This window comes from Amphiura filiformis, chromosome 6, assembly GCF_039555335.1.
Source record: "Amphiura filiformis chromosome 6, Afil_fr2py, whole genome shotgun sequence".
Taxonomy (NCBI): domain Eukaryota; kingdom Metazoa; phylum Echinodermata; class Ophiuroidea; order Amphilepidida; family Amphiuridae; genus Amphiura; species Amphiura filiformis.
This window is the reverse complement of record NC_092633.1, coordinates 27974221-28000483: the sequence shown is the minus strand read 5'-3', so window position 1 is coordinate 28000483 and position 26263 is coordinate 27974221. Positions and strand designations below refer to the sequence as shown.

Here is a 26263-nt window from a genome sequence, read left to right as displayed (position 1 = left end):
AACACCACAGTGTTTCTTTTAAGAAAATAAACAAGACAAGTATACTAACTCATGCCTTAAGTTCAAAATTAGAAGCACTCGCATTCACTAATTGTGTACTTTCAAACACAAACACCATCATTATGTGGAATGGGGGGGTCAACAGGAATCCACCATAAAATCATAGAAAAGGACTAAAATGCTGACTATCTACCGGAAAGAAATCGACCAAAATTCGGGCCAAAATAACTGTGTATCCTCCTGGCCCGATAAAACACCCATGTTTCGGTGCCAAAATTGCACAATTTTGCCCGCTATGATAAACAAAAAGTATACCAACTTGTCTTGTTATTAGCTGTTATTCAAGACCTCAATGCCTTAAGTTTTATGCCACATGTGCATCTTAAACTTAAACGTTTAAGATGTACATGTGGCGGAAATTATATCAAGCCTTGACATTTCCATTTAGAGCTCATACTCTCGTGTTTCAGCTTTATTTGTCTCAATATTTCGAGTGCAAACTAAGCCATGCTCCCACAAACCTTGAATGTATTGAATCAATTCCTTTTTTTGATTGAACCTTTAGCCTTTAGGGACGCATCATTTGACGTCGGGGGGGGGGGGGCTAAAAGTTGAAAGGGGGGGCGCCGCCTTTTTTTTCGCCGCCGAGGCAATTTTTTTTGCACTAGGTGCAAGGTGTTGCCTGTTGGCCAGGATTTATTTGTTTTGCATGCTTTATTGTATAATCTATAAGTGGGTACATGTTTTTAAATATATTTTTTGTTGCTTTTGCTCATATAGCGGGGAAGGTTTATTTGTCAAAAACTGGAAGTCAGATAGTGCGTTCATCATCGGTAGTAACTTCGAATCGTTTTTAAAGAATATCAATCGAAACTCAAAAAGTATGCTTGCCTCTTCATATCACTTGAATCATTTTGAATATACTTCGTGTGCAATTACAGTGAACAAATTAAATCATTTTTTTTTTCATCATTAATGTAAAGTGTAGGTAACCTTTCCCGGGAGCAGATAACTAAGAATATAACTGGTGTATTTATAGCATCAAGATCATGACATTCCGCACCATGATACCAAGCAATTAAGTGAATGAACAGCATGAAACGATATTGTCACGTTTTAAGTACATGCTAGAAAGAAAGAAGAGTAAGAGGGAAAGAAGGGTCAAGCAGATACAAAAGAAAGAACAAAAGAAAGAAAGAACAAAAAACGAAATGAAAGAGGAAGAAAAATCTTATTTAAAATTCACACTAAAAAATTCCTTTAAAAGGGAAGGCTGATTTCAATTGAAAAAAGGTCTTGCATGATTTGGCGTCAATTAAATCTTTTTATCTTATGTTGTGTTGATAGTTGATTCTATTTCACCGAGTGTTTCTACGATTAAAAACGTTGTCCAGGCATGAACTAGAATTACGTGGTTCGTAATTAAGGCCCCCACACATAGATGTGTAAACAAGGTTTGTAAATACAAATAATATGCAATATGTTAATAAGCTCACAAATATTTATAAATATGCAAATAACATGACACAAAACTATCCAGCACATCAGGTCACCATATCCAATCACCAAACCAAGTTTGAAGTTGACCGGTTATTGCGTTTAAGCTGCAGAGTGGATGAATGACAATATAAGCAAAATATGCAACTTAGCTCATTAATATTCATAAATATGAAAATAACATTATACAACAAAATACAACACCGTACCACCAGGCCACCATTATCCAATCACCAAATCAAGTTGGAAGTTCGGTTATTACGTTTAAGCTGCAGAGTGGATTAATGAAAATGTAAGTAAAATATGCAAATAAGCACATTAATATTCATAAATACGCAAATAACATGACAAACTATACAGCACATTAAGCTACCATGCCCAATCACCAAACCAAGTTTGAAGTTGATCGGTTATTGCGTTCAAGCTGCAGAGTGGATTAATGAAAATTTAGGCAAAATATGCAAAAAATCTCATTAATATTTATAAATATGCAAATAACATGACACAATACAAAACTATACAGCACATCAGGCTACTATATCCTATCACCGTACAAGTTTGATATAATATTGGATGGCTGAGCATGATACCATAACATATCGGATGAGTCATAAAAATATCGGACGAGCCAACGGCGAGTTCGATATTTGTATGACGAATCCGATATGTTATGGTATCATGCGAAATAAGCCATCCAATATTATCATTATTAGGTTTTCTTAACGCCTAGTAACCCTGAAAACATAATAATGAAGTTGATCGGTTATTGCGTTGGAGCTGGACAGTGGATTAATAAATTTGCTTCCGCCCGGACAGCCAAACAAAGAAAGAAACAAAGAAAGAAACAAACAAGCAACCAGGCAACCATTTGGATGATAACCAATGATAACATAAGCCCCACATATGTGTGGGGGCCAAAAACAATGATGCAATGTATGTAATAATGAATTTTGTTCAACTTAAAACGGGCATGGATCCCGGGAGATCGGTTGTTGAAGGGAGGGAGTGGGGCTTCTGAAAATATTAACATGGTTGGAGTTATTGAGAGACAGGCATGACAGGGGGACTATGTAGCAATGTGAACCTATTGGCCATTCTGGGGATGGGTACCCCCAGAGTCGGGGGCATTTTGCAAATAAGGGGGTCAAAAGTGCCAGTTTCACAGTATCTGAACAGGTCTTTTATATCTATCGTTTTTAGAAGCATCCCTTGATCCGCGCCTTAAGTTTAGTGAACTATTGTCACCGCTAAAACTAAAATTTTGGTAAACATCTAAGCAGAGTCACACATGTAACCTGCAAGCAAGAGTCAGTTTTAGTTGCACTTGATGGTTTAACACATACTAGCATTTTCTGGATATTCACAATGTAAGTATAGATGTGCCATGTGCCATGTTAGCACTTAAATTCAATAAAAACAGTAATATGAGAAAGAACTTAAAAAAATCTAGAATTATAGAATATAATAGAAATATAGAATAAATTATGAATGAAGAAAAACAAAGTATACATAGACATTTAAACTCTTTTGCAAGTGGTGGTATAAACCTTTATTTAGGACCAGACAGACAACCTGTTCCATGCATAACATGACGTTATTGGCAGCTACTTAAAACATAATATTTGAGGAAGATCAAAAATAAACTATTGATATTTAAAAGAAACTGGATACATAAACAAATGCATTGTAATCTTGTTCGCAAGGTAGTTGCCCAGGGGTAGTTGCATGGCTTGTTATATAAAACTTCCAACACCTCTTCTGATTGAGAAGTATTAATTAATCATTCCATAGTGGGCTAAGCAGATCTAACAAGTATGGAAGGCCCGTAAGTTCCTCAATATCTTGCATGATATAGAATAGCCTACCTGGAATACTTATCCGATCGATTATTTTGTCTTCCATACTAGAACTTGGCAAGTAATAGGCTTGTTAAATACCTATGCACATACAGAACCAAAATGGGGGCCACCAGCCATTTTTTCCTTATAAAGGTCCAAAATCAAAAATTGGTATCTTAGAAGCATGGCAAAGGTGGTGCACAAAAAAGGTGTTACATGCAGATGGCAACAAAACAAGCACGTACTAAAAATATTCACCCATGCAGGCTGTATGGGTGATATTCAAACTTTGCAGAGTCCATACTATAAGTACACCTATGCTAACAGGTCCTACAATGCATTTATACATGTATACTATAATAATATTCACATAAAATCATTTACATTATACAAAAATAGGTAAGAAACCAATGCAATATGAAATTGATTTTAAAAAAGAAATCTACAATTTTGTGTATATCTTAAATGAAATTTTGATATTGAATTTTGTTTGTGAATTAAGTAGTAGTTTCATGCTGGAACAAAAAATAAAATCACTCTTTTCTCTTAAAAAGTTGATTAAAATGGGAAAAAAATACAGAGTTGATTTTCGCTTTTCGTTCCAGCCAATTCACCGGTTTACAAAGAATATGAAAATGATTATGACACTTTGTTAGTATCAAAGTTTATTGTATAATCCGAGCCAGAGATAAAAAAAATACTTGTTTGCGTCTGATATCACCTGTCAATCAAACTCAGAGATGATTTGTTTACGATTTGCCGTGATGATTTCTGAACGCGGCGGTAAAACAGTGCGACTTATGGTTAACTTTGCACCTTACAAAAATACATCTCAAAAATTAGGTCTTAGTAGTAGGAAACTTTCTTTCCTGGAGGCACCATGTCAACAATGCCTAGGAAAGTTGCTTTTTACCTGGTAAAAGAACCATCATTTTTTGCCTATTTTCTGCGATTCCTATTTTGTGATGAAAGCAGCAGATAAATCAAGTTTCCTTTGATGTGCTACTAACCAATCAAGAGTCGCAGGGAGTTTGTGACGTCAGACGCAACATGGTCTTTTTAATTCTGTCTCAGATTATGGTAGGTGTTATTTACAGCAAATTTCAGTTTGCTTTACAAGCAATATTTAGTCCTATATAGACACAGCTGTCTGAGAATAACAATGGTGTAGCTGCAGAAAGTTACAACCACTTTGGTGGCGATTAATACACAAAGGTTCATCTTTGGTAAACATATTTATAACATATAATGCTGAATAATAAAATAAACAAGAGAGGGAAAAGATAAAAATACATGATTTCTCTATTGCTACTTCTATAGGTTCATAAACGGGTTGATAAAACTAATAACATTCTGGTTTTATTTTTGTGCAATAAAAAAGATATAAATTCAGATTACATTATGGTCTGGGTGTATGCAATACTGGACTATATTAAACCATTACAAAAACAACCCTTGCATACATGGTTATTGCAAGGTATTTGTGTACTTTTGTTTGAACAGGAAGAGCAACGTTTGTTGCACCGAGCTTCCATATTAAAATTAAGTTCAATAAAATGAAAAAGAATATTACTTTCCGCTGTAGACAAATACAGTGTTAGCTTATTTCTGTTAGTTTGAATTCCTGTAGGTGTTCAAACCAGTATGTTATCAGCACGTAATTTTAGCAATCTATTTTGTTGCATCATTGGGGATTCTGCAGACCAACTAATCTGAAATGGTAATAGATTGTAAACTTATTACGAGACAACATTTTGTAGATTGGTGTTCAACCCGAGGTTAGCGGTTGGATAACATGATTTATGATACTGATTGTCCTCTTTATTTAGACTGTCATTTTCAAAAATGATCTGTCCAGGTGTGCTAGGTTTACTATGTAAGGCAGGAAAACTTTCCTTTTTGGTTTTCTTTTCTTTGGTTGGTCTGTTTGTGTTAATCTCTGCTATAGAACTTTTCAACAGCTGAATAGAAATTTTAGGAAATTGGAAAAGAAAGATATCGCTTGCGGTAAAAAAAGTGCTTTTCAGTTATGACCTCAGTATATGACGGAGGTCATACAATTCTTATATGAACATTACGTGCTGTGAATTAGATTCACTATAAACATGCTTAATGCGGGTCATTTCAATACCTGGGCTGTAAATAGCAGTCCTAATGAAGTCGTATGTGCTTGAACTGAGAATTTGTATTTTGGAACATCGATTCCAGTAATAGACAAAAACATACATACAATAAACCAGGAAAGTTGAGAATCTGTGCTTTGTACAACTTTGCACATACAATACAGGAAAATGGCATAGAAAGAAAAACAGCTACAAATGACATATATCCATTCTTCCACTTCACTAGCTAATACTGAAAGTTCTAGGTACAGGCACATTTTGTCAGGTTTCCAACGTGTTAGTTTTTTCTCCATCTTCTTAATTGGGGAAAAAATTATGATATTTGATCAAAAAGCTATCTCATAAGCACAGACATATGACAACCATCTAAATATTTTGTGAATTGATGATACCTTTAAATAGGGCAACATTCCAAATATAATTTGTTTGGCTTATAATTGGCAAAGATTTACAACATTGTGGACTGATATAAAATCATTAGAATGCTGTGCACGTAATTTGGCTCAGCACCTGTGCTTGTTGCCCTTTGGGTAATGTATCACTGGCACATGCTATGTGAATTACCACGAGCATAAGTTTGAACTTTATTGACATGCGCAGTAATAACAACAAAATAATTTTTTGCCAATTATAAGCTGAACTAAGTATAGTGACGCTGCATGATGAACTTGCCCAATGGACCAGTTGCTGGCCCAGATAGGTACAGATGGCGTTTTCTATCGTACTTTGAACATTTGCACAGTGCTTTCATTTTTTATTGTAATGAAAAATGATAACACTATGCAAATGTTAATTATTATGCTTGATACCAATTATTAAATCATCAGGGTATGACAGAAAGTCATCAGTATCTAACTGCGCGGGCACCGATAGCACTACAGAACTAAATTCAACATGGTGCCTTACAAATCTCAATTGTAATTGGCAAGTGCCACACTTGAGCCCTAGTTTGTGTGCATATTACAAGTTTATCATTTTTGTAAGTGTTAACATAAACTGTGTACATACAATACTCTGTCTGTCCCAGACACAGGGAACATGGTACACTGTATTGTTACCACACAACTTTGATACAAGACATGTTATAAACATGCAAAACAGGTACATTTGGTATTGTACAGATTACACATGTATACATACAAAAAGAAACATGAGCTAACAGGATTATTTGTATAGTTTTCTGCCATCTAGCCCGATATTCACTCTTCGCACGGACCGCCATCTTGCTACCAAAATGTAAGCAAAATGTGCATTTTTGTATCTCGTGCTTTTCTAGCAACGCGCCATGCGATCGGCGAATAGCCTATATGAAATGGTCACCATATCTTAACTTTCTAAAGTCAACTTCTGACTTTGCTTAAAAGTAACAAACTAAATGCCACACTTAGAACATTGTTTAAAATCAGAATCAGAATATAACAAGACAAGTTTGATCCAAAATACATACATACATGTATACACAAGGTTAGTACTGTTATCAAAATAATACAGACCAGTTAACTATACACTATTGACACAATTGCAGCATCATGAAAGCTATGGGGGTCATCAGGATGTCACCACTATGAACACATGTGATGCCATAGCAGTGATGAGTATGTTAGGAGTCTGCAGAAAGCAGCTTTCTAATTCTATAGACATAACTTTTCACACAGACCTATTATGTGTATGTGCATATTATTTGCATGTAGTGCTTTGAATTGTCTTGGGTAAGATTGCAGATAACATACAGGATGCCGCCAACAATACACATGAATGAAAATGCTGCAGGAAAAGGAAAAATCAAATGCTGCATATTTTAGTTTCTAACCCATATTAGATTCCAGTTGATATGTTACTAAGTTTTGAACTTAAACCTATACCAGATTTAGTTTTGTGACAAGTCATGACAGCATCCATTAACCAAATTGAAGATAGAATTATGGTCAGTTTTAAGCACAGTAATAACCATACAGTATGCTGCAACTATCAATCAATGCATATTTGAGGCTTCTTCTTCAGTCAAATGAAATCTATTCACACTCACTCAAAGTTCTGTGTAAACACTGCTGGCATTATACAGTACATGTATATATACAAAATGCATTCCTTTAAAAAGGGCTTATGAATTTCAATGCATTGATCAGATTTGTGCTAATTTTATCCCCAACATTATTCATTTGCGTGATGCAACAAATTAAGGCCACACTTAGTTCTATGGAAATAGCAATGGCAATACAAATATGCATTTTCTCCTAAAGTTTCTGAATTTCAATGCATTGATCACATTTGTGCATATTTTAACCGATCATGATTCATTTGTGCGATGCAACTAAAGGCAATTGGTAGCAAATCACATTGGTTTATATTTTATGTCCAAATTCACACAATAATCATTAAATTCAATAATAAACATGGATTTCAGGTGGCTGCCTAGAGTTTGACAAACATGTATTTATCTACTTGGACCAGTATCAAATATGATGACCTAATAACATGTTTTACAAGAAAAAATAACAGATAATAAAAATGACAAACTGTATTACTCTAATATTTTTTCACTTTCAACACTCGCAATCATGTGTGCGAGTCGTTTTTTATTAAGAAATTTGTGTATGAAGATCAAACCTTTCAGCTGCACCAAAGATATAAAATATCCAGTTTCAACTGAAAAGATAAACTTAATTGACAATGTACAATATCACACTGCAATGTCAAAATTAAAAAAGATAACCACTTGTCCGATTTGGCTGTGAATTCTTGTCTTCATCCGTTTTATTCCATCATTTTCTTAGTTTCAGGACCTGTTACACTCCCTTCATCCCTAAATGCAGTCCATGTACTAAGAGAATGTCTTCTATCTTGATTAAATGTTTACTTCACAACCACTTGATTCTTCAAACTCTAACCAAAATAGATCTTCATGATCAATTGTAATTCAAAGTTCAAAAATAGTTTCCTCAAGTATATAAAACAGACACTCTAACTTGTTGGAGGATGCTAAGCAGTTTTACAGAGTCATATCATTCCATCATTAAATCCACATCTACACGTATTACAGGCATTTGTGGAGATCACCGACATGTGCAAAAGTCCAATCCATAGATTCTGCATAGTCTTATCGGGCTATTCCAATTAAAATCCACACCACCCCTGTGAAAGATTTATCTGAAGGAGTATGAGTTTCAAATAGAATAGACAGTTGGGCAACTTCCATTTGAAATACTTACTCCATTTGTGGAACATATAGACAAACTCATAATACAGGGGGAGCATGAGTTTCAAAATGATTTACCCTGACCAATTACATTCGAAAAACATACTCTACCTGTGGTGAATATTTCCAAAATTGTCCACAGGGATAGTGTGGATTTCAACTGGAATATCCATCCATAGACTTTGCATAGTCTATCCGTACTAAAAACAGAAACATTTTGTAAAAGATATTTTCTGTATGCAAGTAATAACACACAGAAAATAATTTCCTACTACTTCAAGCTAATGCAGACAATATGCAAAGGTTTAACCATTAACTGGGATTTATATACTTCTAAAAACTTCTACCTCATAAAGCATAGCTTTCATCTTTAGTTCAACCGACTCTTTTGAGTTTAACAAAAATAGTGTCTTACTTTCTATAATCTCTTCTGTTATTGCCTTATATTTTTTAAACAGTTTATTCAACATTTTTTAGCTACATGTACTGCAAAACAGACAATGCTACAAATCATTCGGAGAATGCAAGAATGTTGCTAGTGGCAATGAAACACAGGCCCAACCTTCTTGCATTCATTATACATTCAATTAGTTCTCTCAAGACAATCCATTGAATCGTAAAAGCTTTGTGCACCAATGGATGCCACCGTCCCGTCCATTAGTGGTGACAAAATCTAATCCAACAAGTGTGCAAACATAGGGTGCTACAAACACAATAGAGGCCGTCAGCGTGACGTCATATGCCGCCATCTTGTGGGTACATGCTGCGATGGTCGTTCGATTTCCATGCGTGAACAGCAAAATGTGCCAGTGCGTGATAACAGCTGTGTGGCAAGGTGCGCCCTGTGCGTAGTGTCTGACGCATAAACACACGTATCACTTGTACCCACAAGATGGCGAAAGGCTGACGGCCTCTATAAAATATGTGAACACACTTAAGCAACCGAGTGTGTTAATGTTTGGTCCACCTCAAGTTCGGTAGTGATGATGTACGTGGGTATTTCTCTGGTCCCAGTATCGAATAGCCTGCGTAAAGTTAATCGAGCAGAGCATACACACACATCCAAAGGCGGTTTGTCGGTATACGTTTGCGGCGCAACCGCAAAAAAAAGTATTGACGCCACTACCGAACTTGAAACAAACCAATGTATAGTTAAGAATTTCGGCAATGGCACACTTGAATTACTGTGCAAAATCACTTCCTCTGGAGTGGTCGGTTGGTTGGATCAGAACATGTCAAATTATGACATTTACAACTGATACAGTTGAATTACACATCAATGTCACCGACTTGAGAGAAAATACAAGCCACAAAAAGTGCCACAGCATTTGTTCCAGTACAAGAAATATACATCACAGGTATTTTTTTGTTTGTTTCTTTTACAAATAGCAAAGCAGGGGTCAATGCTTATTTTGAATCTAACAAGACCACTCACTACTGGGTATGTTTGTGTCAGCTATGCTGCTGCTTCATTTTGAGTTGGTTTAGTCAATTTACACAGGTAAATTTATGGCACATTATTAAATGACACTACTGCACAACAAATAAGTCATCTCATGCAGAAACAAAACTCTTGCATGTGGCTAACAGGTACGTTACTGAATTGAGCAATGAACCACTTTTATGAAAAGTAACTCTTTGTTCATTACGATAGAACCAACTAAACACTACAAAAAAACTACACCTCAGTACTAGCAGTGGCTTTCAAAATTTATCTGCACTGTTCCTTGTAGATCAGCACGGTAGACAAATTCAGTAATATCTTTGAGTATATCTGACAGAGGAGTGACATTGGGCTATTCCATTTAAAATCCACATTCCCCCTGTGGAAGATTTTGGAAATATCTGCCACAGGGGAGTAAGGATTTCAAATGGAATGAACACATAGCTCCATTAGTAACTCCCCCTCCCTCAGTGGAAGATTCAGGTTGAATCTTTCTTGGAGGGTGTATTAAATTCAAATGGAGTTGAAAATTCATACTCCCTCTGAGAAAGATATTTCCAAAATCTTCCACAGAGAGAGTGTGCATTTTAAATAGAATAGGCCATACTACATATGTCAGCCAAATCTGTTCATTGACATGTGTAAATATATTGCCACGAAAGAAAACTGCTTTTGACGACACCTCCATTTTATTAATCAACCAGTTTGGATATTCCAATATCTACCACTGACCTAAGCAGTACTAGCATATAAGTTTTGAAGCCATTCTACACGTCCAAGGCACCTGTTAATTCACCCCTGATTTAAGGCAGCTTATTTCACCATGTTAGTACAACAAAGTGGCACACAAAATGGCTGCTTTATGTTCAATTTTTAAATTGTATATGAATCCAGCAACTTCATAGTTTTTGTTCAACTTTGGAGTTAGCGGCTTTTGAAATTGTTTCTTTGGTTATAATACTTCTAGTAGCATTTCAAGAACAAAGACTCACCATTTAAAAATAAATTGATAGAAAATGACAAAAAGCAGTTATTTGTGGTCAAACTTCCTTGTACTCCCACAATGATTTATCTTGATTCCCTACATACGTTCAAAATTTGGTACTTTCTGTAGGATGCTAAGATACATGGACAGACAACTGGGAGGGTGGATTCGCTTTCCATTCTCTCCTAAGTAGTTAAGGATTAACACAGGTTGTTGGGTAACTCCCAAGAAATACCACTGCACACATCTAACATCCCAGAGATGTGTAAAATTACTTACAACTTCTTCCAAAATAAACAATACGCTTCACAATATCTGTGAATATGACAGTTTCTTTCTATTTTGCGTAGTGTTTTTGTGACTGAGCAGTCGGCTTGGATTAAGCACTGTTTTGAAGCTTTACATACATCACACAGCTTTCCAAGGATTAGGCAACTCATGGTGTGTTGGGTTGCTTTTTATACCTTGAAAATGTGTAGATCAAGTTTATTTTACCAATACTTTTACTGGTCATAACCACGGTTGCAACATTTTAAACACGGAAAATATAATGGCAGTCAAACATCGGGATTACTTGCACTGACATTAAGTTTTCACTCAAAAGATGAGCAGGTATACTTGAAATGTTACCTTCCCAGCAGTATAAGGAGCCACTGGTATACAAGCGAATGTTACAGCCGTGCTTATAACCTGATGATTGGTAGCCAACCTACCATACACTTGCAAAACAACTTGGGAAAAGACCCATCACAACTGCATATCTTTCTAAAACGGGACCCATACCCATATCTTAATCCATATGCATCTCAACTACCGCTCTATACTGTTCCATATACTAGTGGTACACTGCAGGTTTATAAAAACAATGAACTGTTGCACTTCAAATTGTGTCAATCCCTGAATGTTTTGAAAATATCAGCCAAGTACATTCAACAAGGATGCAGTATATAGCATACATGTAGAAGAACACAATGCTCATCAAAACACATATTCTCTGAAATACACCATTTTTTATGTCACAATACTTGCATATATGCACATTACATATCATGCTATAATACCTATGTATGATAATTAAGTAAACCGTTCATTTGGCTTGGGTTATATGATACCACACAGTTCAAACATTTGACATTGCTTTATAAGGAAGACAACTTCTGCTAACCACAAAGCTCCATTACAATTTTCAGCAGACGACACAAGCTCCTTTCTTGAGCAGACGACACAAACCTGTGACCATATATGTTAATTGATGTGGCAATCCAACCAGGGTCCGTTTCACTAAATTTTACAAACCTTCGTAAGTCTTGAAATCATTTGTAACTCACAATGACTCATAAACTCCATTTCATAAAACTTAAGAACAGCACCCTTCGTAAGTAATAGGGATTTACTACAGGGACTCTTCGTAAAGTTACGTCTAGTATTGGGTATTCAAAACTTTCCAAATGGTTACTTGATTACGAAGGGATAAAAGTTTAGTGAAATGGACCACTGACCTCACACATTTTCACTGTGACATCACATGTAATTGATGTGAAATCATCCACATGCTGTGACATCACTATTTTTAGCTGTGACATCATCAGTTTGTGTCATTGCATCAATTTTGACAACTTGTACTTTGTTTGAAACAAATTCTCAGCAATTCCATGTCAAAAAAGTGATTCAAATTGACATACAATTGATCTATAGGCTTTCCGTCCCTGATGTCATCACACCGATGTGTTACTTCGCAATGCACGGCAATGTAATGCGAAGTAACGATGTTCACTTAATGATGTGTGCATCGGTGTTAAGTGTGTATGAGTCCAAACGCAAAGCCTTAGGGAATTATTATTCAAGGAAGTAGTAGTCATGGGTTTTGCAAAAGAATGCATCAATGCACCTTACTATAAAAAATAACATAACATGTCATGTAACCAACTACTCTCTAATCTTTATGTAAACAGAAACTACCACAGCATAATTTAGCTCTTATTGCATGGCAAAAAGCTATACATACAAACAAAATTCTAATGTTGCATAACTGTATAAAATATATGCTCAATTTAAGGGATTCTCACTTGACGCATGCATTTGCTGATAAATACTTTTCAACTAAATCATGCTATGTAGTCCACTGTTTGTCCTTATACATCTAGGTGTTATTGAAATATGTAAAATGATCCACATCCCAAGATTCTTAATGAACTGATTTCTTGGAAACTTCTAAATAACTAAAAAAGGCTTTTTTCACACTATTAATGTGAATTCGGCAAACATACACTACCAACTTTACAAAGGAATTCTAAAATATGATAAAGTACCAGAATATATATCTTTATATAAAATATTTATATGGCAAAAGCTCTTGCAAAACCCACAACCGCCATTAAACTCTTATAAACACTTCAAGGTATCTGGAGCTAATGGATAGCAAAGGTTCTCATCAACTGCTATAAGGGTTTTTATTATCTTTTGTTTTTCTCATAAAACATTAATTTGTTTTTGTAATACTAGTCATCATTTTATACATCACTTCTTCTCATCATCCTTATCCTTATCCTCTCCATTGATTTTCTCCTGAATATGTTCATGTATCTTCTCGAAACTGTCAGATCCCATGTAGTCGACTTCTCCTTGTTCCCACGCATGTTGACGAGTCCGTGGTGAACCCGGTTCCCTTGGGGCACTTGATACACTACTCTCCAGGTTCAAGCTGTCAAAATGCACTGCAAGTTCTCCTCCCTGTATATTAAAATGAGGAATAAGATACAAAATGGAAGAACCTGGTTATTATTTACCCACTATTCAGGGATCTAGTAAATCACATATATAACCACCCATCCCCAATACACAAAGCCATACAGCTAATGTGTAATGTCTAGGTTGGTTCAAGAGAATAAAAAGACCATTTAGTAAAAAACCGATCTAACCAAAAAGTGACTTGAAAAAAGAAACCATTGCCTGTTTTTATTGCCTATTTGTCTCAATTTTGCCTCCTGCATTCACCCTCTGATTACACCCTAGTTTGTCAACCAAAGTTGGGGATGAGTTTGTTTCTTTTCCTGGTCAAAGTACATGTAGTCCTACAGTAGAATACTCACTGTTAGTCCTACAGGGAGATTTTATAGTTGTCCTATTATTTTAGTCACAATGCAGATTCCTAACAGGGCTTACTACCATCATATGTCATACAAATATTCAAGTAAAACTTACTAACAATCAAGTCAAATCATTTACAAACCGCAAAAGATGGGTGATCTGTTAGTAGTGCTAATACACAATATTTTCACTGCATGAAATTTTCTAGAACAGGGAAAATATGGCATTTACAAAATTTATACTTATTTATAGGCACACAATATATAGTAAATGGAACTTATAAGTAATATAAATAAATCTGCATGCTAAAATTTGTGTTAATCCTTGTCAATTCTAACATTTCATTGAGATTTTCATGCACATGAAATATCTTGTTATACAGAATTAACTTCTATTTTGAAAAAAAAAAAAAAAGTTTCAATTGGGAGATGATGAATGCAGATTTCAAATGATAAATATTTCTGGAATATTTCAATCTTGACCAAAGGGTTTTTTGTTCTACATTTTGGGATATAGTTGTAAAGCTCATTGCAGAGAGGATTTCTTTATCATCACCCCTACATTTCAGTAGAACTTACTATTAACACTACACCCTACATGTTATGGAATGCCATGTTAAAATACAAGAGAAACAGAACAGCTTCCAATGCCACATAGCAATGAAATCTAAAATGGTAACTATGATGATGAAACCCCATATGAACATAATCTAGAGACAATGTACAGGATTAACAGGAATGAAGTGAATTTGTAATGAGCTCAAAATAATATTAAAATCTACAAACACTGAGATGGGCTAGGGCTTTCATTACAGCCATCTTCTCTTTGACTTCATAATCTTTAACCACAGATATGAAATGCTCGGCGTGCTAGCCATAGGCTTCAACATAAAAAGTCCCACGTTTTGAGATATTTTCTCAAAATATCAAGAGTTATCTCAAGAACCACTGAACTAATACTACACTTGTTCATACTCATCTTCATGCATTTATCATACTGATTCTAAATATGGTCATGAAAATTTACAATTCTGAAATTTTTGAATTACAAATTTGTCGTCTGCAGTCGACACCCACATGGAGAGAGCTAAATGACCCTTATAATGCATGCATCAATGAAAGGGACTGAACAGAGCATGATTGGTAAAGAAGACAGAATATGAAATATGTTTCATAGCACGTGTTGTGAGCAAACATTTTACCATTTAAGGCTCTTGAAGATGAAATAAGATGAATAATAGTGATCATGTTTGATGCAATTCCCTTTTCTATAATCCTCTCTTGCAATATCATTGACACTGACATAAACTGGCCTTATAAGAAACTTTGATTTTTCACAAGGTCATATCTTAAAATCCTGTCCACAAAAATTGCACACAGGATTACTTCAATACTCTACTCTAAACACTGGTCAGTAACCAAACAGTTGTCCAACTGACACAGCAGCAAAATGCACTAACATGAAACAACTTCCTGGACCACATTCACAGCCCAATAATTGGCACCCAACACAAGAAATCTGTGAGTAAATGAAATAGTGTGGAACAAGACCTGTTTCTTGAAGAAAGTGAGTGAAAAGCAGAAGCAGTCCCGTTCCACACTATTCCACCTACTCTTTTGAAATAATCACCTGTTTAAGGATCTTGTGCTCATTCTCACATATTGCTTTTACTGGGTTCCAATTATATGCCTGTGAATGTGGTCTCAGAAGTTGTTCCGTGTCAGTGCATTTTACTGTTGTGTCAGTTTGGCAACTGCTTGGTTACTGACATGTGTTTAGAGTAGAGTATTGAAGTAATCCTGTGTGTAATTTTAGTTCATTTTTATGGACAGGATTTTAAGATATGACCTTGTGAAAAATTATAAGTTTCTGTTTGAGGTCAGTTTAGATAGACTTGAAGTTAAGGACACAATTGGAAAATGGACAAGCAAATGTTTCATAACATGTGTTGTGAGCAAACATTTTACCATTTAAGGCTTTTGAAGATGAAATACGGTGAATAATAGTGATCATGTTTGATGCAATTCCCTTTGCTACAATCCCCTCTTGCAAAATCATTGACACTGACACAGAAAGACATTTTACCATTTATGCCTTTTGAAGATGAGATAAGATGAATAATAGTGATATTGATGCATTTCACTTTGCAACAACTCTCTCTTGCAAAACCATTGACATGGATAGACTTAGAGTTAAGGACACAAGTGGAAAATGGACTGAGAAATCTAGATGAAATAGTGGTGCAGCCAAATCCAAAATAACCCTGTATGTAACTCTACATGGTAATCTGCCACATAAGACGTGGCACCAAATAGTATACCTCTGAACATAAAGGCCAACAATCAAACAATGGATTGGTGTTCTACTAAGGTTTGCCCATGTAACGATATGCATGTCTTTTTGCCACAAAACATTTCATGCAGAAACAATCATGTAGATGTACTTTAAATCCAAATTTGCATAATGCGAGATTGTACGTATTTTGCCCTTCATGAGTGACGCACAAACATGGCCGAGTCAGGACTCTCTTATAAAACTTCTTTGGATGTAGCACATATCATTTTCTTCATTTGGCTACACAAAGCACATGTCTGTAAGAAATAGAAATGTAACCCCAAACTACACAAAAGTCATAATCTAGGATGATAGGATAGAATAGTCAAAATACAGGAAAATCCATCAACTTGTCACCAAGAAGGAAACATACTATGCAAGGAAAATAAGTGACTAGTAGTCCAGATATCTAGACTACCAAAACAAATTTCTTACCGAACCACCATGAAGTCCTACGCTGTTGGGATCCTACAATATTGTTTTAGAGATGAGTAAAGGAGATTTAGTATTAATTCAATTATCATTATAGAAATTGTTGAATTTATTTTTATTTTTATTATTTTCTACCTTTGCACATCATTTTGTAAAACCAGCAGACTACCAAAATTCTTGGCAGACCATCTAATGCTAGGAACTAAGTGGGACTACCTGATTTTTCCCCATTCCTTGGAACATCGAATATCAAACTTAAGGTTCCTTATAATATCAGTGTTCCAGCATCCTGGTATAACATGCTAGTATCGATTAAATGTAAAGGGTTTCCTGTTCTCAGGAACCTCACTTCATTTGATCGGAAGTGTAAGTTACAATTGCATTGGCAAGAAAAACTGTGCTTGCACATACATGTACATGCTTGGTAACTAGCCCATAATGAGAACAAAAAAGTGTTTTCAGTCTTTGAATACTACTGTCAAATTGGAAAATGCAACATTGTGTAATTTGTCGGTTTAGCATATTTTCAGCATGCATGTGCCCCTTGACCATGCTAACCATATTAGTTATTACACAATGAATAAAAATTTGAAACTTAATAAAATATGTTCATAAGTACAGGGCATATCTGAAAGAACTGTACTGTCAGACACTTTGAATTTTGAAAATTGACTGTTCTTAACATAAGATTTTTATGAAAAGACCTCGCTCTCAATCCTGTGGTTCCACATATTCAAATATCAATGATCTGTATTTGGAGCGCCAAGTACTGCATACACAGTGCACTGCTTCTTAAGCTTTTGGTGAAACTGACAGGCACTTGTCAATTCCTAGCTATGACCCAGATGACACCTATGCTTGAAGCATATATTGTGCAAATTATAAGAGAAAAAAAAATGCTCAAGCATTCGGTCATTTTATATTCAAGCAGTAAAGTACACTTCTTTCAGAGACCCCTTGTATGTAGAAGGGTGCAGCCAACATAAAACAGTTGTATCTCCATTAGTTGCCCTATCAATGCAGCCTTTGACACAATTGTAGCTAACAAGCTGATCAATTATTAGAGTAGCCAATGGACATACGTCTTTGTGCTGCTGAGTTACTCAATTGTTTACATGCTGTTGGCATGATGGGTTGTACTCTCATAAGGTGGCTCTGACAACCCATTCCTTTGAACAGAATTAAGTGACCATCGTAGAAGATCATTGAAATCATCATTGCATGATAGCTGTAAATTTATCCAATCCAACCAGAACTACTTGCCATTCTAAGAAAGCAAAACATTGCTTGGCATATCAAAGTTTAGATCATGCTTTTGCACATTGCCTCTGACCTTTATCATTGATCATCATTACAATAAATATGATATCCCACTATATCCTAGTCTTGATTGAACTTGAATTACTGCCAAAATTATAAAATAGGGAACACCTGAATTCCACTGCAACCACTTCAGATTGCAAAAATATCACTACACTGCAAACACTTCACATCAAACAGCAATACATGTCTAGCGCTCCACAGCCAGAGGCTCATGTGTACCACACGATTATTGTACAACCTCAGAGAAACAGGTACCAAAATTCACTGCACTGCAATCACTGAACAGCGTATGGCATTACATGTCAATCTTGCAGTGATGTCCTTACACTACCAAAAAGTAAATGCTAAACTGCAAACTTTGCACTGCATAATAAGACACTACACATCAGATCTGTGGTGATGCGCTTCAGATACACTACGGAATGCTGAACTGATCATACACACAGCATAGCATACTACACACCAGGTTTTCAGTAACCCCTTTACAAAAAACACTAAACAGACAGAACTTTCAAGCACCACACAGCATGAAGTATCAAAAGTTGGTTGCACAGTAAAACCAAACACAAAGACACATTATGATTGACTACAAACAGCTAAAATTATTCAAAAAAGAACCCTGTTCTACCAATTGGAATCATCAAAACACTATTGTTGGGAGTATTGTGCATGTGGAATAATCAGAATCAAGGAGTAATCAGAATTGCATGCTGTCAGTCACTGCATCCAATGCATATATTGCATAAATATGGGTTTCCCTGTTTTTGTAAGATGCTTTAAACTGTTTGCTAGAAATCAATTAAAAATCCATATCACAAAGTATATTAGACAGAGGTCACAAACACCACACACTGGAAAAAGGGATGTTATTCACTGCAAAAAGAGGCAGGTGCAATATATTAGCAAATCTATCTGGGACTGGGTATTGTTTGGTGTGATTCAATTCTCACAAGCAGTCTGTTGAAAACAGATTCTGTGAATCAAAGTTGATTCTTATCAACTTTTGCAGAGTGGTGAATCTTTAGGTGACATTCACTATGATATCATTTGTATCTACACTTCATATCCAGTAATGTCACTGCTCACTTTAGTGTTAAAACTTAAATCAAATGTATCAAGCCAAGTCCATGTATTAAAGTTAGCATATATAAAACTTCTACAGTCAGAAATTCAATTGAAAGAACACAATGCGCATTTTTCATATGAAGAGCTTATTTCCAAACCGTGTTAAGTCCACCCACCTTCAAAATTGAGATTTTGATGAAAATGGGTAGTGAGTAACTAGGGCTATCCAGCAATGTTTTTTTTTTTTTTACAAAATTAGTCAAGTTCAAATATTGACACACAAAGTATCAATTTTTTACAAAACGCAGTTAAGTCCAATCCAGTTTGTTAGCAAACTGTGTTAAGTCCATCGAACACTGCCCTTGTGGGCAGCTTGTAGGCAGGTAGCATGGCATAGGGCTTCCAATAGCTAATCACCCAAGTTCTGCATGATTGACAACACTGCCTAGCCTTGCGCGCCTTCATTCTTGTTTGGTCCTGAGACTAGTATACCTGAATTTGGTCTGAATAAAAAGTTGTTGTTGTTGTTGTTGTTGTTGTTATTATTAGTAGGCCTAGTTTGTATGGGAATCCTTAAATATTTGATAGATACCTCCAGAAAAACATGAACAGGTTGGGAATGGGGAGAGGGAGAGGTTGTGATGGTAGAATTAATGTTAGAGGATGGTGGTAGAGTTTGTTTTTGATATTATTATTTTGTATGATTATCAAAATTCAAGGTATTATTTAAAAGTTAAAGGTATAAAAAAAACTTAGGACTTAAAGACTTAAAAACTTACGACTGTCAATATGAGATTAGGGTGGCAGCATGGGGGAGGGGGAAATTTCGATACAAGTGGATATTTCAGGTCATCACTTATTGTCAGTGAAAATGACGTTAATTCAATTCTGAGAAATGCAATACAACTAAGTTTTGAATTTTGAACTATTTTAAACATCGAATTTTGGTAAAAATGGGCGGGAGGAGGGGGTTCGAGATGCAAGGTGTTTTGTGGCAAAATTGTGTTTTATAGTAGAGAGAATAACATTTTGTATGTTTTTAATAAATTTGTTATCTTTTAAGACTAGTTTGAGAAATATATGGTTAGTTCTGTGTTACAGATACTATGTTTTGTGTCAAAATGTGTTAAGTCCATGCCAGAAATTGTGTTTTGTGTCAAAACGTGTTAAGTCCATGCTATTTTTAAAACAAATTAATTCATTAAAAAAAAATAAAAAGTCTCTAGATTTTAACTTTACATATTTTTATGCTCCTATATATGTCACCTTCACTTCAATGTAATTTTATAGAAATCAAACTTTTTTTCATTGCCATAAAGAAAATTCCTGATTTTCTTCAAAGTGAACCTTGTGGACTTAACACGGTTTGGAAATAAGCTCTTCATATGTAGACATAATTTCATTGCATCGCACATGCGCATTGTCATGGTTGAGTGAAGGTAACATATCATGGGTGTTCATCATGCTGTGTTCATTCAATCAATTTTCCGAGTATAACTATTCCAAATCACAATGTGATCATTGTTAACAGTAGGCAACTGTTTTTAATAATTTAAGGACTGAGCCTATCTCTGATTCTCAGACTTTCTCTGTGTGTATTCCCAGACTTTGATATCAAATTAGTCAACAGGCTCAACTACAATTGTTATGTGAAGTATCCTTGCAAATTAGTCATCTGACTCAACTTACTGTTATGTTAAGCACCCTGGCAAATTAGTCAACTGGGGCAACTACAATTGTTATGTGAAGGACCCTAGCAAATTAGTCAACTGACTCAACTACATTATTGTTATGTAAAGGAACCTGACAGGTTAGTCAACTGTCTTAACTACAATTGTTATAAAACACCATGGCAAATTAGTCAACTGGGGCAACTACAATTGTTATGTAAAGGAACCTGGCAAAATAAGTCAACTGACTCAACTACATTATTAAATGTGAAAGACCCTGGCAAATAATAAGCTACAGATTTGTCTTTTTTAATTTTAATGTTATGTAAAAAAATCTAATCTTATTGGAATCTTGCCTATTCAGGTTCTAGTCAGACATAATTATAGCACTTATTATGACAGGGAGAACCTATGTCATATGAAATTAATGGAAACTGTGAGAATGACTTTTTAAAGATACACTGCCGCTCTTATTAATTCTCGGACACAACATGTACATTTGAAAGCAACAAGTACATCCCTCACGTGATGATGTTACAAATGATGAAAAACTTTAAAAATTCAACCAATCATGCTACACAATATTGTTACTAATGTCAGAGCTTCAGTGAACTACGCAGACTATGTCATACACCTGTGTCCGAGAAATAAATACAGGGAACAGCAAATCAGCAATTTGTAATCATTGACAATTGCATTGCAAACTGATTGCTAGCTGTTGATATGCATTGGGCGCAACAGTTTTACCTTGATTGTGTAGTAATAATTGGGAAATTATGGGTTAATAAATTCACGAGAGCCAAATGGTTCAATCATTTTTGATTGCCTCCCAATTATAATGCACTGTACTCGCAAGCATTTGATAGCAAATAGCTCCTTCTTTGGTACCTAGAATATTTGATCAGTTGTACTATGTACCAAATTTGGACTGCTCAGTGCCAGAGGTAGGTAAGTGCAATAGCTGCCCTGTGAACATTTGGTAATTTATACACAGTATATTGTACTCATTTACACATGACAGCTAATGCACTTACCACTTCTGGCACTGAGCAGTCAAATTTGACTGCTCAGTGCCAGAGGTAGGTAAGTGCAATAGCTGCCCTGTGAACATTTGGCAATTTATACACACAGTATATTGTACTCATCTACACATGGCAGCTAATGCACTTACCCACTTCTGGCATTGAGTAGTCATTTTGTGCATCTACTCACTTTGTCGGCTGCTTTAAGCACATCTATCATCTAAGTTATTTTATTCTATGAACTATGAAATGCTGTGAATTCAGTTTTCTATCTAAAGAAATATCACTCAATGTTATTAGAAATGTTAAAGATTGGTCACTAGTTGATATACATAAGAAAACTGTCATAGGCAAGACTTTAGAATAAAGGCTGCTACCCAAACAGATTTAAGGATTGGGGTTTGGGTTTAGGATAAGGATTATGGTTAGGGTTTAGGGCTGGGATTAGGGTTTCAGGTCAGATGTGGGGTTCAGTTTTAGGGTCAGGATTAGGGTTCAGTTTAGGGTCAGGATTAGGGTTAGGGTTAAAGGTTAAGAGTAGGTACGGTTTTGGGTCAGGATTAGGATTCGGTTTTAAGGTCAAGGATTAGTTTCTAAATTAGAGTTAGGATACAGATTAGGTTTTGTTTTAATATAAGGATTATGTTATGGATGGCAACCAATATTATAAAGTTGCTCTCAAATGTTATCAGAAAAAGTGTAATCACTTAATACAAACTACAAAGAGTGTTGTTGTTAAAACAATTCCACATGCATACCGTTGTTGCTGACGGACTAGTAGTAGTAGTAGCAGTAGCAGGCGGTGGTTGGGTCTGAGATTGGTGAGTAACAGGGAGGAACGAAGACTGATTTGAGTTAGATGATGGTGATGGTGATGGTAATGTATCAGACCCAGACAGTGATGAGGAACAATGATTTGATGATTCGGTTGAAGATTGATTTGGTGATTCAGATGAAGAACCTCCAGATTGGAAAAAACTTGTACTCGTCAACAGACTGACGAGAGATGTCTCAAAAGATTCTTGTGACATTTCACTCACGATTGGAATCGAGGAGGACGGTGTATTTGATAAGTCGGGTATGGTCGTTCCGATCGAGCTCAGTGGTGTTTCGGCCGGAAATGGATCAGAGTTTGATGGCAAGTTTGATAGATGGGACACAGTTGTAGTTGTCTGGGTTGCAGGTGGTGCAGTCGGAAAGAGCGACTGCGGGAAAGTCGACAAATACTCTTGTCTGGCCTAGAAAAGATACAAGTAAAGTGGCAAAGAGAAAACAAAAACAACTCAACATAATGCAACAAGTTTTGAGAAGTATAAATCAATATACTATTACGAAAATGAAAGTTGCATTGTCCATAATGAAAATAAACTCAAAATATGCTTTATTTTGAAGTGATTTCAGTCACAGCAAGTCAAAACTAAAATGTAAAATGTGTAATTCAGGAGGTAATTCAGCTCAGGTCTCTATAAGCTAATAATTGCCTATTAGTGCTGAGCAAATTAATTGCTTTATATTTTGCCACGTCATGCTGGGAAAATCAAATGGTTTTGCCAGGTGAAACATTAGCAGCATTTTGTTCATCCGGTGCAAACACAGCCATGGGAAAGTATTGTGCTGAAGGCACTAATTTGGAGAGGGAACTTTTTGAAAATTAAAAAAAAAATGGTGTTTTTTAAAACTATGCCAGCTTAATTAATATTGCTTTTAGCATCAATCTGTATAAATTTGGGCAGTATTGTGTGGTTCACTACAAAAAAGAATAAATCCTATAAAATCATCCCAGATGATGGGAGAAGAGGATGAAAGACCATTTTGTTTGAGGTAGAGATCATTTCAAGGCTGGGGGAAAACATTATCAACCGCGATGAAGGGACATACTCACTAAAGCATGTATACGACCAGCTACTGCAAAGAATTAACACTCTGAAGATGAGAGTAGGAGTGTTGCTGTTTCATTACTGATGAAGTCTTCCGATCACAAGATGAAACGTCTAAACGTGAGGATATTATTGGACTTGTAAAACATAATTTACCTATACTATGATATCTAACAGTCCTGATGAACTTAAACAAGGAGTATCATATAATGATATTCAAATGCCTTTCATCATGCTTTCACTATTAGAAAATGTTAAGGGACATACTACATGTATATACATATCTGAATGCTATTCAACAATGACAAGGCCTTCACATGACTGTGTTAAACTCACATGCTGCAAAAATTCAAATTTAAAACAAAACAAAACAAACAAAACAAAGGGTTTTACAGTAAATTTCAAATCAAAGTCATTTGCTGCGAATCACAAACTGATATTTGGTTATGGATGGAAAAATAATTTCCCCATCCATTAATTGCAAGATATCTTCTTAAAACTTTGCATGACAGAATACAATTTATTGGCAGATTGCTTTTTGTTTTTCTTTCCTCTCCAATAGTAGTGTGAGTTGCTAAGCCATGCAGCAATAGTACATACATGCTGTTACAGGTAAAAAAAAAGTTCATTTTGGCATTTGCGAGGGCAGCCAGGCAATTCTGCTAAGGTTTGCTAGGACACCAAGGCAATCACATGCTAAAGAATACATCCAAAGTTGCACATTTTGAGGGGCAACAAGGCAAAGGCATGGGGCACCTTTCGTGCCTCTGGTTATTTTTTCCCCTGCATGCATTAATTTTGTCTTATATAATGCAGTTTGACAACCTGCATGCAAGCAAAGTGAGCATTTATAAGAAGCACTTTGTAGAGGAGTTGATGCAATGATCATCTTCACCAGTCACAAAGAAACATTCACAACTTTCTTCAAGAGGTTCATCAAGACAAATCTATGCGGTAAAGAGTTAAGTTGCCTTATCATTCTGAAGCCTTAACTACTTGTGTTTTACTCCCTAATGACACCACAGAGACGAGACGTAAGCAATCAATGACAAAGGGTGCAGGATTCAATTTATGATGGATATAACCAAAATACAAGTAGAAATACTGGAAACACACTTGAAACAAATCACCAGTCCTGATCAAGAAGCTTAGGCCCTAGATTATTGGAAGTCAGTTGTACCTGCAAATTGATGTCATCATTCTGTCTAGCTCACAGTTCATTTTATCACTAACCATCATTCCAAGATAATGATTAACCGGGGGGACTCAAGTTTGGTTTTAGTATGGGGTGTGCCGCAGAGAATTTAAAAGTGGACCCATCAATTGGGCTGTTTTCCCAAAAAATTTTGAAAAAAGGACCCATCCATATACCAAAATTAACCTAGAAAAATGGGTCATTGATATACCAGAAGGCCAAAAATGCTACCCATGTGAGCGGCACATCCCCATATGGTCATTTGTACTGAGAACCCCCCTGTCCCCGGGTTTATTAACTCATTCACTGGAAATGTCATTAAAATTTGTAGCTGGCCATTTAAGCATGTTTATTTAATTAGTCAGGGACAGGCATATATTATTTTGTAGGACTTGGAATGTATATTTTTCATTCCATATTGGATTGTATTCATTGTGACGAGATAAAAAAATTATGGTGCCAATTTTTCTGATGTGGTTAACAGTGTCAAACCCAAGATAATTTAATTCAACATAATCCAATCAAGTTGTATAATAGATAAAATTCTTCCTCTAAGTCTAATCATAATGAACCAAAAGGGAAGTCAATGAAATTTGGCAAATGTTGTGGAGAACCCTCATGCAGGCATCTTACATACTTCTTTTTCCAAGCCAAACTCCTTTTGTTCCTCTCTCTTCAACAATGTAGAAAGCAGTTGCATATAATAAATGTTAAGGCATCCTTTTCCATTTCATCTTTTCTCATCACTCTTCTGTTTTTTTAAATGTTCCCATTACACCAAAAAGCATCATGTTATTCAGTTATTTTAAATATTCCCATTACACCTAAAAGTATCATGTTTAAGTTGCACATAGTACCAGCAACACCATAAAATGTTACAAAAGATGAAAGCCTCTTCTCGTTTAGTTTCTGCAATAGCACAATACTTTGGCGCCACAGGGATTCGAACCCACAACCTCGGGCTACCTTGCGATTTTGAACCAAAGTCAATGACTACTGCGCCACCACAGGTAATTACTGCCAACCACAATGTCGACCCACCATACTAAGCTTTTATCTAATTGTGGACACATTTATCTGAGGGTTTTTTTTCGCCTTACCAAGGACATAGCAAGTTTTCAGCAAGTACGGACTAATCCCCCTACATGTAACTGCTGTCACTACACATGCTGTTT

The 26263-nt window shown here is 35.7% G+C and overlaps 1 protein-coding gene across 3 annotated transcripts in view; it reads right to left on the bottom strand.

Moving 5' to 3' along the window:
• Window positions 1-3013: 3013 nt before the first annotated feature.
• The window catches only part of LOC140155218 (glycogenin-1-like), a 51281-nt gene continuing 28031 nt past the window's right edge, over window positions 3014-26263 (bottom strand). For 2 of the 3 annotated variants that reach the window (XM_072177967.1, XM_072177968.1), the window contains exons 7-8: window positions 23057-23254; window positions 3014-13813 (exon numbers count right to left, since the gene is read on the bottom strand). In XM_072177967.1, the coding sequence (XP_072034068.1) occupies window positions 13601-13813; window positions 23057-23254 (411 nt within the window). In that variant the 3' untranslated portion in view covers window positions 3014-13600. The remainder of the gene's footprint in view (window positions 13814-23056; window positions 23255-26263) is intronic. The other variant, XM_072177969.1, reaches the window with a different exon arrangement.